Raw genomic sequence first — 16,454 nt, 5'->3', positions numbered from 1 at the left:
GAATGCCGATAGTGCAGTACAACAATATAGAATGATGTTGAAACTGAGAAATTTTACTGGTTTGGGAAAAAAATATCTGCTCATTTTGAATTTGATGTCAGCAACGTGTTTCAGAAAAGTTGGGACAGGGGCATGTTTATCACTGTGTTGCATCAGCTTTACTTTTAACAACACTCTAAACTTTTCGGAACTGAGGAGACCAACTGCTGTAGTTTTGAAAGAAATGTTCCATTTTTGCCTGATATACAATTTCAGTTGCTCAGCAGTTCAAAGTCATATTTTGCGCTTCATAATGCGCCAAATGTTTTAAATGGGAGACAGGTCTGGATTGCAGGCAGGCCAGTTTAGCATCTGGACTCTCTTACTATGGAGCAAGAAAGCAGTTTTGTCTTGCTGAAAGAAGGAAGGCCTTCCCTGAAAAAGATTTTGTCTGGATGGCAGCTTACTGCTCTGAAACGTGTAGATATCATTCAGCATTAATGATGCCTTCCCAGATGTACAAGCTACCCATGTCATGTGCACTAATGCCCCCTCATACCATCACAACTGCTGGCTTTTGAACTGTGCACTGATAACAAGCCGGATGGTCCCTCTCCTCTTTAGCCTGGAGGACGTGGTGTCCATTATTTCTAAAAAGAATTTCTACTTTTGATTCGTCAGACCTCGGGACAGTTTTCCACTTCGCCTCAGTCCATCGTAGAAGAGCTCGGGCCCAGAGGAGGGGGCGGTGTTTCTGGATATTGTTTATATCTGTTTTTAACTTGCATTTGTGGATGCAGTAATGAAGTGTTTTCACAGACTATGGTTTTTCTGAAGTGTTCCTGAGCCCATACAGTGATTTCCACTACAGACACATGTCTGCTTTTAATGCAGCGTCTCCTGAGGGCCTGAAGATCACAGGCATCCAATGTCAGTTTTCAGCCTTGTCTCTTGCACACAGAGATTTCTCCAGATTCTCTGAATCTTTTAATGATATAATGGACCATAGATGATGTGATCCACAAATTCTTTGCAGTTTTACATTGAGAATGTTTCGTTATTCTTAAATTGTTGCACTGTTTGCTTACGCAGTCTTTCATAGAGCGATGAACCCCGCCCCATCTTTACTTCTGAGAGACTCCGCCTCTCTGGGATGCTCTTTTTATAATCAATCATCTTACTGACTGTTGCCAATGAACCTAATTAGTTTTGTTTTTGTTTTGTTTTTTTAGCATTGCACAACTTTGTCAGTCTTTTGTTGCCCCGTCCCAAGTTTTCTGAAACGTGTTGCTGACATCAAATTCAAAATGAGCATATATTTAAAAAAAAATAATAAAATTTCTCAGTTTCAACATTTGATATGTTGTCTTTGTACTATTTCCAATGAAATATTGGGTTTCCATGATTTGCAAATCTTCACATTCTGTGTGTGTATGGTGTTTTTTTTTTTTGTATGTTTTGCACAGTGTTCCAACTTTTTTTGGGACTGGGGTTGTTTTTTCTGAGGAGCATTTAAAAACATTGACAACAAAGATTTAGAGATGGAAAAGCATTAAACAGATTTTAAAAATGTTTTTAAACATCTCACTGAAAGCACTTGAATTAAAATGTTTGTCATGGGAATGTTATTGGTCCTTTACCACTTTGGATAAAAATGTCTGTCAAATAAACAAATATAACACTTGATTTACTTCTTCTAGACGTTCATAATGAATTGCATGTCTGAAAACCTTCACAAGCACACACTCAATTGTGAAGGAATGTGTTAATTCCATCCTACAGGGTAAAGAAATCTGCAGGTTGCGAAATTCCTGTGTTTGAGATTAAGTGCAAGAATTTGATTTGGAAAAACATTCGGACATTTTCAAACATCACGCCAAGTAAAAAAGTGGGAGAGGAAAAGAGAGAGAATGAAAAACAGCATCTGAAAAGGCAATGTGTTTTGACCAGTGAGCTGCTGAAACACACACAAGAACATTTGTTTTCTTCTCATATTCAGGTCCATTAATCTGCTTTGTAAGCCGAGTTTTACTGATCAATTTGTGGCAGCATTATGGTCTCGAGCATTTTGTGGATCTTGGCTCGGATGCTGGCATTTATGTGCCTCCTGATGCCAGGTTCTGGGTATCTGGTGTTGCGTGAAGGAACGAAATGTGGAGCCTGGATTGAGGGTGCATGTGAGTCTGGTCTTGTCTGTCTGCCTAACAAAGAAACAATCAGTGAGTTCTTTGCTGAAGGAGTGTGCGGCAGTAAGTACAATTTTATGACTACGCATCCACAAACACTCCTTTTGACTCTATATTGTAAGTGTTTAAAGACTGTCTGTCTATTTATTTTACAAAGCTTCACTGCTTCTAACTGGTTTATGTCAATGTTGGATATATTACAATGTAATTCCAGACCAATAGGATGACTTCGGGTTTTAAAAATGTGGCTGAGATGACTCGTTTTTCCAACACCATGCTACATTTCCCAGGGCCTCCATCTTGTAACTGCTCCGAGTTCCAGTGTCCTCCACATCGTCGTTATGGCTGTCGCACCATGACAATTAATGATCCGTGTGGATGTTGTTCCCAGTGTGGCAAGCCAAAGGGGCAGGTGTGTGGTGGGCCGAGCTGGAGATATGGGAACTGTGAACGGGGATTGATTTGTGCCCTTACTGTGGGACTTCAGACAGTCACTGCTCCACTTTTGGGCGTGTGCAAAGGTAATACTACAGCTGTTACATACATTGGGATGAAAAAGGTATTTGGACACTTCAGCCACACTTACAAACGTCTGAATTTCACTGCATTAGAGAACAACCTATCAAACTGAGTGGCATTTATTTTAAAGAAAAGTTGTCACGACCCGAAGGTCATAGGTGCAGACTAGGATCCCATAAGCAGCTACAGTAATCACAGGAAAAAGGACAGAGACGTACTTTGGCATGTCTTGATAGTGAAATGTAGACTCAGCAAGGGATAGCACAGGCTTGGCATTCTTGGAGCCTGGTTCAAAAGAGAGCACAAAGTTAAAGCAAGAGAAGAACAATGACCATCTGGCTTGAGTTATGCTATTTAGCAGACCATAGGTGCTAAAGAAAGTAACTGGACTTCCTTGAAATTCTTGAAGACGTTTCACCTCTCATCCAAAAGGCTTCTTTAGTCCTGTCTGATAAGTGGGGAGTTCCAGGTATTTATCCTTTAGGTGGGGTTTACATTAGACCGTATCAGCGGATCATCAGATTAACGTTTTTAAAACGATTAGTGTGCACACAGCAACACCAATACACGATTCGCGTGCACACAGCAACACCAATACACGGATACGCTCGGCTCCGCAGGCATCCTGCGCTCCAAATCACTCCGCCCTGAACAGCGAGTGCCCTCTGGAGGGTGCGCACTCTGGCCTTGCGCAGCTCACAGAGCACGCGAGTGAAGTGAACAAGCTGTGATTCGGGACTGAGCCGCTGTGTGTGTGATCCCAGTGCATATCACTTACCACTTGCAAGTGGAAGGATGGCAAGCCTAAAAACAATCATAACTACACAATGGGCAGTATTTGCATCAGTATTTGCAGTATTTTCATACTTTTATACTCTTTAATGAAAGGTGATACAAGGCGGAAGTCCGCGCTGTTTTTCAGCAGTCGCGTCACATGACCAACGCCAGCGAATCAGGAAGGTGGATGTCACAATGACGTTGTCCAATGACGACGCCAGCTAGAGCTCAGCACAGCGTATCCGCGTATTCTCAATGTTTACACAGCACCGGACCAGACACGATCTGGATTGAATACGTGGACCCTGGCGGATTCCCGTTTCCCAGCGTTTCCAGGCGTTTTAATGTAAACGGACAGTGCATCCGAGAAGAAAACGAGACAGATACGGTCTAATGTAAACTTGGCCTTAATTTAATTTAATTTAATTTAATAAACTTTATTTATCGAGGGTGGCATAAAATATCACATGATAATATACATATGGCCCTCATATGGCCTTAGGCTACGTTTACATTAGACCGTATCTGTCTCGTTTTCTTCGCGGATGCACTGTCCGTTTACATTAAACCACCTGGAAAAGCCGGGAAACGGGAATCCGCCAGCGGGAATCGGCTCAGTCCCGAATCGTGGCTTGTGCACTTCACTCGCGCGCTCTGTGAGCTGCGCAGGGCCAGAGTGCGCACCCTCCAGAGGGCACTCGCTGTTCAGGGCGGAGTGATTTGGAGCGCAGGATGCCTGCGGAGCCGAGCGTATCCATGTATTGGTGTTGCTGTGTGCACGGCTAACGGTTTTAGTGTAAATGCGAATCGTTTTAAGAACATTAATCTGATGATCCGCTGATTCGACGTAATGTAAACGTAGCCTTAAGGCCTCTGCATGCTTGTGCGACAAGGCTTTCGCAGATAGCTTTTCGCAGACAGTTGTAATTTATTGTTGAGCGGGGGAATAGGCGTGCGTGATGTTATTCACCGGCACAACGCAAGGGGGAGAGAAGTCGCTAGGAGTAGTTGGTGGGTGTGGTTAATGGAGTGTTTATCCTCCGGTTACTTATAATGACTAGAACTTTTTTATAATGACTAGAACTGGAGTCGTATAGATGTCCGTACTTCTTCACTTCCTCAATCAACCGCTCTTCATGCTGCTCCATCTTCGCTCGTGTTTTTAAAAATGCCGGTCGTGAAAACAAAACAAACCGGGAAAGTAGGGAAGCGGAAGTGCGTGTACAGCGGGTAGAGTGGACCAATCAGAGCCCTCTTGTCTGCGAGGCTTCTGCGGTGGTCACAATTTTTGGGAGGTGCGCGCAGAGCGTCTGCGAAGGTGGGGGGGCTACGCAGACACTGTCTGCGACACCGTCTGCGAGGACTGGGTTGTCAGCATAAATTGGCCTTTAGTGGACCAAAAGCAAACCTCAGGAGAGTCATTGAGGTCACATGGGTCGTTAACATTCTCCATCATCCTGTAGTTTGTTCGAGTCACTGGAGGCCAGGTGTGAATGGTGTTAGCAGTCACATGATGGCAGAGAGCCAATGACCCACAGATCACCCTAACGACCCTTTAGGCTGCTAACACCATTCACACCAGGCCTCCCATAGATGCTTTCAGAAGGTGAGATATTTTTTCAAAAGGCAGCTGATATGTTTTTAGATCACAGTTCAAAGGCATGCGGTTAGGTTAATATGGGACGGCCTTGGGCTGAGGTGCCCCTGAGCGAGGCACCGAACTCCCAACTGCTCCCCGGGCGCTGTTAGCATGACTGCCCACTGCTCTGGGTGTGTGTGTGTGTGTGTGTGCGTGCGTGTGCTTATTGCTCACGTGTGTGCGCATGTGTGTGTTCACTGCTTCAGATGGGTTAAAAGCAGAGAGGAATTTCACAAGTGTGTGATGAATAAAGTTGTGCCTTCTTTCTTTCTTTCTTTCTTTCTTTCTTTCTTTCTTTCTTTCTTTCTTTCTTTCTTTCTTTCTTTCTTTCTTTCTTATCCCTTATCCCTTATCCTGCTGAAAAATCTTCATCTGAAAAATCTCGAACAAATTCTTTGATCATTTATGCAAGCTTGCATCTTAACCTCAAGTTTCCAAATCCTTTTTGGGTCTAATTATGACCATTATTATTTTTGTGGTTTTTAACATGGTAATCCTCCCCCCACCCCCCCCCCCAAAAAAAAAGTTAAACTTGAAAAGTGTGCTTGGGGTATCTTTCTTTAAAATACATTAATGCCACTTGGTTTGACACATTATTTTCTAAAGCAGTGAAATTCATACATTTGTAAGTGTGGCTTAAATGTCCTTTAAATCCTTTTTGAGTCCACTGTATATAATGTATTATACGACATTTGTACATAAAGCAAAGAGAAAATCAAAAGGGAAATAAGAACAAAATGAAAAATTAATGATTCATTTTTTTCCCCTCAGAGGTGCCAAGACATCTGCAAGATCACTTCCCTGAGCCTCCATGTCCTGTTCAATATGGTTGCAACGTCCATGTTGGAGCTTGTGACTGTTATTCAGACCACTCCTGTGCGCTGTCATTCTCGTATCGCACCTTCGATGCCTGCAACAAAATTCTCGAGGGTGACACACACACAAAAAAACACCAGATTGCAGAAATTCAAACACACATTCTGTTCATGTCGCAGCCATATTCCCAGTTGAATTAAAGCCACAATGAAGACATAATATCGGAATCGAGGACCTCAGTATACGGACCTCTTTTGACTTAAGCGTACAACTGGGTGCCATTAGCATAGCAGTGGAAGCTAATGCTGCATTCAACCGAAGGTCATAACTAGCAAAAAACCTGGTCCCCTCAACTACGAATTCCTACTTGGAGACTCGGGATGGCCTCCTCGACTAAAATCAAAATGGCTGCTCACAGCATTAACAGTCAACAAAGTTGCACTTTATTACATTTAAATGTACTAAACTGTATATTTGTTTATATAAACTATTTGCTTCAGATCATTCAACAGACAGACATATCCGTTTGTTAGATCTATAACACCGTCTGAGGTAAATATGCATCATTCATCCCAGTTAGCTGGCTAGATTGTTGCTCGCAAAAGAAAAACATGGAGGCGTCCATGGTTTTTCCTCCATTTTGTAGCTCAAATGCACAGAGATAGGAAGAAAATACCAATTTTGAGTTCCAACTTCCCGCTTCCAAGGAAAGTCAGCATGTGACCAAGTTTTTGAATAAATATGGAAATGTGGAGTGGGCCCAGAACAGAGGCTTGTTGAAGACCAAATTTGCATTCTGCATTCACAAAGAACAAATTGATAAAACCTAGTTACATCTGAGAAAGGAACTGTTACTCAAACCCAAAAAGATATTACTGACAACAAAATAATATAGGTGGATTCCAGATTAACTAAGATGATGGGGGGATTAAAATGAATATAACTAAACCCTATTAAAGACAATATATATCAAGCAAATACATTCTCATATTGCTTTGAAGCTATATATTGCAACTGACAACAATTCAGAATGGAAAAGTTCTGTTTTATTAGAATTGTTTGAGGAAGAAACAAACGCCTATCACAAGTTCAACTTGTGCCATATGAAGGTCAACTATATTCCTGAGGACCCTCTTTTCAAACCTTCAGCTCTACTGCATGCTTCCAGATTACTCATGCTGTGTTCACACTTATACCGGTACGAAAGTGGTATAACTGTATCGATACAAAGTATACCGGTACAGTTTAGTGCATCTGTCCACACTAGCGAGAAATGTTTGCGGTTTTCTTTCACGGTAGTTGAAATGCGCGTGTGCGAAATGTTTCCGTGGTTACCGAGTAACTTCCTTCCGAGAATATATGGCATCTGTTATTTCGAGACCTCGAGAAAACAAAACAATTATTCCGTGATCTCGAGAAAACAAAACAATCATTTCATGATCTCAGCTGGATCACTGTATCTCCGTCGGTAGAGACGAAGCCGGGCCAGTCTTCTGCGGAGGTGCCGCAGACTAATCTTGAAATTATCCCTTATTAAAAGACTTAATGCAATCTCTCCCTGTGTCAACCCCTGATCAAAATATTGCCTTATTAGGTGATCGATTATTCCAGACATTCTAATGACCAAAGTTGCGTCTATACAGAATGAGAAATAGCCCCCAAAGTCAGCATATCACAAGTCTCTTGGCTCACCTGAATGAACCATTTCTCAGCTGTTTTCTCGAGATCACGGAATAATTGTTTTGTTTTCTCGAGATCACGGAATAATTGTTTTGTTTTCTCGAGATCCTGAATTAATTATGTCGTTATCTCGGGATAACAAGGTGAATAAAAAAAAAGGATTATATGAAGGGCCTCTCTCAGCTTCCGTATGGATGAAACAACGTGTGTGTGCTTTTTGTTGTCAATGTACAGTCTGTATTTCTGGTGGTCATTTATTCAGTCGAATCGTATAAAACGCGCGAGGCAGTTGAGAAAGAAACAAACGAATCTCCGTTCTTCACTATTTTATTCAGCAAAGACATCGATTGAGGTGTGTGACTTTGCGCATGCGCATTATATTTGTATCGATACAGAGCTGCTTCATCTGTCCACACTACGCGAAGCGCTACAGTACTGATACTGTACCGGTACGAAACCCATACATTTGTGGGTTTCGTACCGATACAGTTATACCGCTACAGTGCCGGTATAGTTGCTAGTGTGGACAGGTGTTGCGGTACGAAAGTAGTTTTGTATCGGTACAAAATCCCTAGTGTGGACAGGGTATCAAGCTCTTAAATCAATGCCTCCAATAGGGTTCACATCCGGGACTTTCGTGTTTTGGTGACACCGGTGAAAACACTATAGAGGAAGACAAGCTCATGTCATAGGCGGGAGAGCGGGCTGAGAGGCTGCGCGGGAGCGAGGCTGCGCGAGAGCAGGCTGAGAGGCTGCGCGGGAGCGGGCTGAGAGCGAGCCGAGAGCTACCTGTGGGCTGCGTAACAACAACAAACGCAATGCCCCCGAAGAGAGCTCCTACGGTCGAGGAGATTGAGGACATCAAAAAATCCCTCGACTTTCTGGGTGAGGAAATCTCTGCTGTCAGGATGCAAAAGAAGACCATCCTGGACCTGGTGGAAGAGGTCAGAGTTCTGCGGCTGCAGAACACGGAGAAGGCAAAGAGGATCGCCTTTCTCGAGAACCGAGTGGAGGATCTGGAGCAATACACCCAGATAAATAACATCATTGTGACCCGGCTGCAGATTAAACCCCAGTCATATGCTGGAGCAGTGGCGAGAGGAGACGGAGAGGAGCAGAAAGAGGAGGATGCTAACTCTGTGGAGCAACAGGTGACAGCATTCCCGCACTCCAAAGGGATAGAGGTAAAAAGTACTAACATTGAAGCATGTCACCCCCTCCCACGGAGAAGCAACACAGACAAACCAGCTTTAATAATAAGATTTGCCAACAGAAAGTATAAAATGCAACTGTTAAAGCAAGGGAGGAAACTGAAAGGCTCAGACATTTTTTTAAATGAGCACTTAACCAAAAAAAAATGCAGACATTGCAAGAAAGGCGAGACTCCTGAGGAAACAGGGGAAAATCCAAAACACTTGGACACAAAACTGCAAAATATTCATAAAGCTGAAGGGATCTCCAGAAGAGGCCAAGATCCTGGTCATCCGAGATATTGGGGAACTGGACAAATTCTGAGGGAGCCAATCAAAGCAACTTACAATCATGACACAAGGACGGGACACTGGACACAAGAACTGGACACTTTCCTTTATACTGAGCATAAAACACAAGATATGGAAAATAATATTGATCCGGAAAATAATCTTTTCAGCAACATCAATATCAGCTGCCGGTATTATACTGAAAATCAATACAATGCAACAATCAGAGAAGGAAATAAGATATCAGTTATTCATTTCAATACCAGAAGTCTGTATGCCATGTACATCTGTGGTAATTTTAACATCGACCTCTTAAATCATAAGAAACATAAAATGACAGAAGAGTTCATTAACTCAATGTTCAGTATGGGACTGTATCCAACTATTGAGGTATTTCACCTGACGTCACAGGGTCACGTGACGCCCCGGTGTCCGCCATTTTGGACGGCAAGCTACATACTAACGCTGCAGACAGAGAGGGAGAACCAGCTTGAAAAAAAACGTGTTACAGACACCTAGAATAGATTAATTTGTCAGTAAGCGGTCTATAAATAACCATGGTGTTTGCTTGTTGTGCTGTGGGCTGCCACAACAGACAGGGACAGCGTGCAGGACGCTCCTTTTACCGGTTTCCTACTGACCCAGACAAGAGGGCCAAATGGATTGCAGCTATGAAGAGACAGGATTGGGAGCCAACTTGCGCTTGTCTCAGAGCGCGGATCTTTTTTTTTTTATATTGAAAGTATCAAGTCATTACAAAACAAGTAGATAAAGTGACATCAGACATAAAACGCAATAACAGAGGCTAGAAAGAAACGGGACAGAAATAAACAGGGAAATTACGTAGAAAGAAAGAAAGAAAGAAAGAAAGAAAGAAAGAAAGAAAGAAAATAAAAAGAGCGCGGATCTCCAAACACATGAGAAGCCTATCTTACGCACATATCACGCGGACTCCACACCTCCACACACGCATCGCGTCTGAAGTCATAACTCATCAGGGGAAATCGTGTCCACATTGGCATGTTCAAAAAACAACCTCGCGTCAACAATGATACCACACGCAAGAAAAAAAACAGTCAGGCTACTCAACAACCAACCTGGCAGCAGCAGTCGTTGTCAAGTAAACACAACACTTTGGATATGCAAATGCTTCCCATTACGCACGATTGCTATGTCAATAAACATCATTTTGCCAATATTTTAGAGACCCCCCAACATTTCCCAAATCATGTTTTCAAGGGATCTCATGTCTGTTTCAGGGGATCTCGGATCCCCCGAGTAACAAGAAAGTGTTGTGAACATAGCCTACCTTGTACCGTTTTAAACTGCTGGGGTCATCCTTCATCAAATTGTTGACTTCTGTCGACAACCTTGGCTCCATACCAAGGCTGGGTAGTGTTTATGATAAAGACAGATCCAATTTAACACGAATCACAGCTTACTTTCTTGTTAAAACGCGCAAAGGTCTCCACCATCTCATACCGCCTTGCACTGAAGGACTTAAGCGTGCCGTCCAAAATGGCTGCATCACGTGACTTGGTCACGTGAGTGAAATACCTCAATTACCAGACCAAGCAGGATCACTTCTCACAGCACCACTTTAATAGATAATATATTTCCTAATATCCTGGAAAATAATACAGAGAGTGGACTACTATTAACAGACATCAGTGACCACCTACCTATTTTTAATGTATATTACTGTAATTATAGCAAGAAAAAGAATACTAAAAATTATAAATATATAAGAGTGAAAACTGAGAAACTGTGATTGCACTAAAAAATGACTTAATGATACAGGACTGGAATGTAGTTTATAAAGAAAAAGATGTTGATAAACCATATGAGGAATTTTTAATAATATTCAATGAACTATATAATACAAATTGTCCTATAAAGAAATACAGTAATATACATAAATATACAAATAGTCCGTGGGTCACCAAGGGGCTACAAAATGCCTGCAAAAAGAAAAATATATTATACAGACAATTCTTAAAGCATCGAACTATAGAGGCAGAGGAAAAATATAAAAAATATAAAAATAAATTAACTAATATTATGAGGATATGTAAGAAAGACTATTATAATAAATTAGTGGAGAAAAATAAAAACAATATTAAAGGTATATGGACTGTACTAAATGGTATTGTGAGAAATGGATCCAAAACTACAAATTACCCGGAGTACTACACTGAAAATGACAAGACCATAAATAATATGGAGGATGTGGTGAACGGTTTTAACCAATTCTTCGTAAATGTGGGACCAGATTTAGCGGCAAAAATAAAGGAACCCGAGACAACACAATGTGGGGACATAGAAGATATGGGGGACAGAAATCCAAGTACAATTTTTCTAACTGCAACTGATGATGAAGAAATTATGCAAATTGTAAGAAAATGTAAAAACAAAACCTCTGCAGACTGGAATGATATAGACATGTTAACAGTAAAGACAGTTATTGAGGGAATTGTGAAACCACTCACCCACATCTACAATTTATCTTTTCAATCAGGTACATTTCCAGACAAAATGAAAATTGCAAAAGTGATACCATTGTTTAAAACCGGAAATAGACACCATTTCACAAACTACAGGCCTGTTTCTTTACTCCCCCAATTCTCCAAAATACTCGAAAAACTTTTTTCAGATAGACTGGACAAATTCATTGAAAAACACAACCTCCTTACGGACAGTCAATATGGATTCAGAACGGACAGATCAACATCGATGGCACTAATGGAACTAATAGAGGAAATCACAAACCGTATAGACAATAAAAAAATAGCAATTGGAGTATTTGTGGACCTAAAAAAAGCATTCGATCCCATTGATCACAGTATATTATTAAGTAAACTAGAAAAATGTGGTGTTAGGGGAGTTGGGTGGAGCTGGCTGTCGAGCTATCTAAGAAACAGGCAACAGTTTGTGCAGATAGGTGACCATAAATCTGATTTCATGAACATTACATGTGGGGTACCACAGGGGTCAATATTAGGTCCAAAATTATTCATATTATATATCAATGACATATGTAGAGTTTTGCAAGTACTGAAATTTGTTTTGTTTGCAGACGACACCAATATTTTTTGTTCCGGTGAGAATTTGCAGCAGACTTTGGAGACAATCACAACTGAAATAAATAAACTAAAACTATGGTTTGACAAAAATAAATTATCATTAAATCTAAGCAAAACAAAGATCATGTTGTTTGGGAGACACAAAATAGATTGTAATGTAGAATTGATAATAGACAATATTAAGATAGAAATGGTACAGGAAATTAAATTTCTTGGTGTGATTTTGGATCATAAAGTCTGCTGGAAACCTCATGTAGGATACATACGAGCAAAACTGGCAAAATGCTCGGCAATTCTGTGGAAAACAAAACATATTCTTGATTGCAAATCTTTGCGTACTCTATATTACTCGTTCTTTTTGCCATATCTGACTTACTGTGTCGAAGTTTGGGGAAACATTTACAAAACCACTCTGCAGCCGATATGTACAATACAGAAAAGAGCAATAAGGACAATAAACAAAACAGGATACAGAGATCACACAAACTCACTATTTATAAAATCACACATGTTGAAATTTATGGATCTGGTCAAATTCAGAACAGCACAAATATTGTACAAAGCGAGAAATAATCTATTGCCAAAAAATATACAAGGAATGTTTAGTGAGAGAGAGGGGGGATATAATCTAAGGGGAGACCTAAATTTAAAAAAACCAAAGGTTCGAACAAATATGAAAAGCATGTGCGTATCGAGCTGTGCGGTGACTTTATGGAACAGACTGGAGACAGAAATAAAACAAAGTGCAAATATAAATCTGTTTTAAAAAAGGTATAAAAATATTTTTAAACAAGTATATGGAAGAGGAAGTATGTTAACGGAGGATGATGAGGGATAAATCTATAAATAGAATAGGGTTGATTGTTATATTAGAACTAACTTAGTATATGGTATATATGGTATATATTTATTTATGGGGATAGTTTATATATTTATATTTATAGGGATAGGTATGTAGTAGATATTTATTTTTGTAATTATATATTTATATAGATATTTATGAAGTGTATATATGGTATATAGTATATATATATTTTTGTAGTTATAAATTTATATAGATATTTATGATGTGTATATATATGGTATGTAGTGTATATTTATTTTTGTAATTATATATTTATATAGATATTTATGAAGTGTATATATGGTATGTAGTATATATTTATTTTTGTAATTATATATTTATATAGATATTTATGAAGTATATATATATATATATATATATATATATATATATATATATATATATATATATATATATGGTATATATTTTTATAGGTGCATTAATGTAGTTTGGATTTCGGGGTTGTTAAAAAGGGGTGGGAAATTAAAAAAGTATTGTACTTCTTCCCACTCCTTTTTCGAACAATGTGCGGTGTTTTGTAATGTCTTAGCTCTTTATGTTATTTTATTTATTTATTTTTTTAATTTCTCGTTTTCTTTCTTTTGTATGTACAAATAGTTACATACATTTTTTATACATGTTCGAAATAAATAAATTCATTCATTCATTCATTCATTCATTCAATTCTGAATATTAATAACTTCAGCCAAGTAACTCCTGACACTTCTTTGAACTTTAGTCACTCGTGCTGACTTCAACCCCCCAAAACAAATGTTCACTCAGCCTGACACACTCATCCATATACTACTGTATACATGCTAAAACTTTAAAGCAGCTCGTTGTCTCATAATTGTCAATAAAACTTTTTATTTTTCTGTCTTAGCGGACAGGTTGTATTTCTCTTACAACAGTGAGAGCGACATAAACCCTCCTGAACCAGAGATACCTGTGTGTATGGATTGGAGCTGTGAAGTTCAGGGCTGCAAGTGTGTGTGTCAACAGAGACCGTGTAACACCAGGGCACCTCCACTCTATGAGGAAGCCTGCTGCAAAATTCTGAGTAAGAATGCATCTTATCCTCCACGGGTTTTGATTAATAGTGGAGCCCCATACTTAAGAGAATATGGCAATCCATCAACCCAATTTTTGATGGCTTTGAACATGCGACATCCATACGAATAGCATCCATGTATGACCACAAGGAACCCAACCATAAGTGCAAGGCAATGTATCTCATAAACACTTGACCACCAGAGAACGAAATTTGCATCTTTGGTTACATAAGATAGATGGGTTTTTATCCAGCACTCATTTTTTTATTTGCTTTTTAAAAATAACACGGGATTATTTACTAACACATTTTATGGAAAATATTCATGACCATTTCATATAAAAATAGTTAAAACAGTTTTATGAGTCCACTCACTTGTTGGACAGTTACAGTTTGTCATGTAAGGGCAATAGATGGATGTAATCGCAGGAAGAGTTTTATTGAAAATACGCTAGCAAACAGATCCAAAACGGAGACAAAGGCAGAGTCGAAAAACAGGCAGTGGTGGAGTGAGGCACAGACAGGATATCAGAGGGAATACAATACTCACAGTCCAAAAACACAAACAGGGTCAAAACCAGAAACAAAATACAAGGCTTTCACAAAGTCTGTGTGTTACTCAGAGTCCTTATATGTATGCGCTGTGATTGCACTCTAATCAGGAACAGGTGCATGGTAATTAGTCCTAATAGTGCTGTGCGTGGATGTGAAAGATATAACCAGACAACTGTTTGATGTATCGAGTGTGATATTGGATGGTAACTCTACCGTAATGATGCAAAGTGAAAGTGCTGGTTTGCTGCTGTCCACCAGGCACCCAGCAGAGTCACACCATAATAAATGTGGTGGTGTTGTTTTGGGTGCATGGCAGAATAAATATGTATCCTAACTGCGATGTGTATCCCATGATTGGTCTCACTGTCAAGAAAATACAGTGATTTATTGAGGTGAAAAATGCAACACAACACAATTCGATGGTTTATTCATGGTGCTGTAATATTATTATTCCATTCAGGTCGATTTTGTGACCTTGTAAACATTTTGCTCATAAACTTATCAGGAGCGCCGCTTTTAGGCAGCGACTAGATATAAATATATAAAATGATTGATGCTTTGAGGTTACTCTTAGTGAGCTGCTTGACGGTGTGATTTGTTGATTGAAAATGTTCTCTGTTATCTTTCTCGCTCTCTCTCACTCTTGCAGGGGAATCTGGATGCCAAAATGCATCCTGTCCTGAGATCCCCCCTCCGCCTTGTCCAGCAGACTCCTTCCTTAGTGAGCCTTACACTGAACCTGGTCAGTGCTGCCCTGCTTTGCATGCTATGTGCACCTGCAACTTCCAGACCTGCGCTCCAAAACCCAAATACTGCCCCAAAGGTGGATATCCCAAACTTGTTGCAAAGGGCAATGGCCACCCGGGGACCTGCTGCGACCGTTATGAGTGTGTGGAAGAATATTAATTAGGACACATACATACATCCTTAATCTCTTTTGTTTCAAACCCTTAACCTCTTTTTCTTTTTCTCCCTCAAACATCTGACTTGCACTTAGAATTAAATTCGATTGAATTGAACAGCTTTGTATTTGTCTAAAACAAAACTCATTTAAGTAAGCATGGACAAAAATTGTACTTGATAAAATTGTATAAATTGATTAAATTCAGGAGGTTGTTACGTCACACAGCTCAGATGAAAACAATGGAAATGTGCCCCGGATTGTCCAAGACCGGGACAGAAACAACTCTCTGGTTCTCCCTTTAACTGAGCTCATTTACTTAATTATTGTGAAAGAATTAATTCAATCATTCAGTCAATAAATCTTCAATGATTATTTTAGGGGACAAATGTCTTATTGCAGCATGTGTACTCTCACCTTTGCATTTATGCTTTACAAAACTCAAATCACTTATTCCAATGTATTATATACAATTCAAAAAAAAAAAAGTAAAATGCATTGCCTCAAATTCCTATTTGTTTTGTGTTTTCAATGTGAAAGAAAACCCTGACTCATTCCTGGTCCTTCTCTGACCCTGAAAATTTCAGTGACTGCTTCCAGTCCATGAGTCACTCCCACTGATTCCATCCCAAGCAATAGTGCTAAACAGAGCACTTGATCTGGTAAAATTCTTACTTCTACTTACTGGCTTGGATCCCGTCTTTGTGTGTTCAGCCCAGTCCTCAGCAGCTTTGATACCAAAAGGTCATTGATTCGATTCTCTGGACTGGCAGGAATGGTTGAAGTGCCCTTTAGCAAGGCACCTAACCTCCTATGGCTGCTCTGGGTATGTTGTACGCTGTACTCCAGTTGAGGGGGGATGGGGGGATGCCATCCCCCCTGGAATAAAAAATGGTCAAAATCATCCCCCCTCTAAAACGGGCATCCCCCCTCCCTTCCCTTG

General features: G+C 40.0%; 1 protein-coding gene across 1 annotated transcript; it reads left to right on the top strand.

Moving 5' to 3' along the window:
- Positions 1-1,861: 1,861 nt before the first annotated feature.
- Positions 1,862-16,019, top strand: LOC132893422 (cysteine-rich motor neuron 1 protein-like). The gene is made up of 5 exons (XM_060932553.1): positions 1,862-2,228; positions 2,456-2,686; positions 5,872-6,030; positions 13,888-14,064; positions 15,260-16,019. The coding sequence occupies exons 1-5, from the start codon at positions 2,033-2,035 to the stop codon at positions 15,514-15,516; spliced, it is 1,020 nt and encodes a 339-aa protein (XP_060788536.1). The 5' UTR covers positions 1,862-2,032; the 3' UTR covers positions 15,517-16,019.
- The last annotated feature ends 435 nt before the right edge of the window (positions 16,020-16,454 follow it).

This window comes from Neoarius graeffei, chromosome 10 (genome assembly GCF_027579695.1).
Source record: "Neoarius graeffei isolate fNeoGra1 chromosome 10, fNeoGra1.pri, whole genome shotgun sequence".
In the NCBI taxonomy this organism is placed as follows: Eukaryota; Metazoa; Chordata; class Actinopteri; order Siluriformes; family Ariidae; genus Neoarius; species Neoarius graeffei.
The sequence above is the reverse complement of the archived record's forward strand: the minus strand, read 5'-3'. Positions and strand labels throughout refer to the sequence as shown.

Excerpts from the sequence above, each read along its gene's own strand:
- LOC132893422 (XM_060932553.1), top strand. The coding sequence starts at position 2,033 with ATGGTCTCGAGCATTTTGTGGATCTTGGCTCGGATGCTGGCATTTATG. Across the intron at positions 2,229-2,455 it reads TGCTGAAGGAGTGTGCGGCA|GGCCTCCATCTTGTAACTGC; the intron begins GTAAGTACAATT and ends TACATTTCCCAG. Across the intron at positions 2,687-5,871 it reads ACTTTTGGGCGTGTGCAAAG|AGGTGCCAAGACATCTGCAA; the intron begins GTAATACTACAG and ends TTTTCCCCTCAG.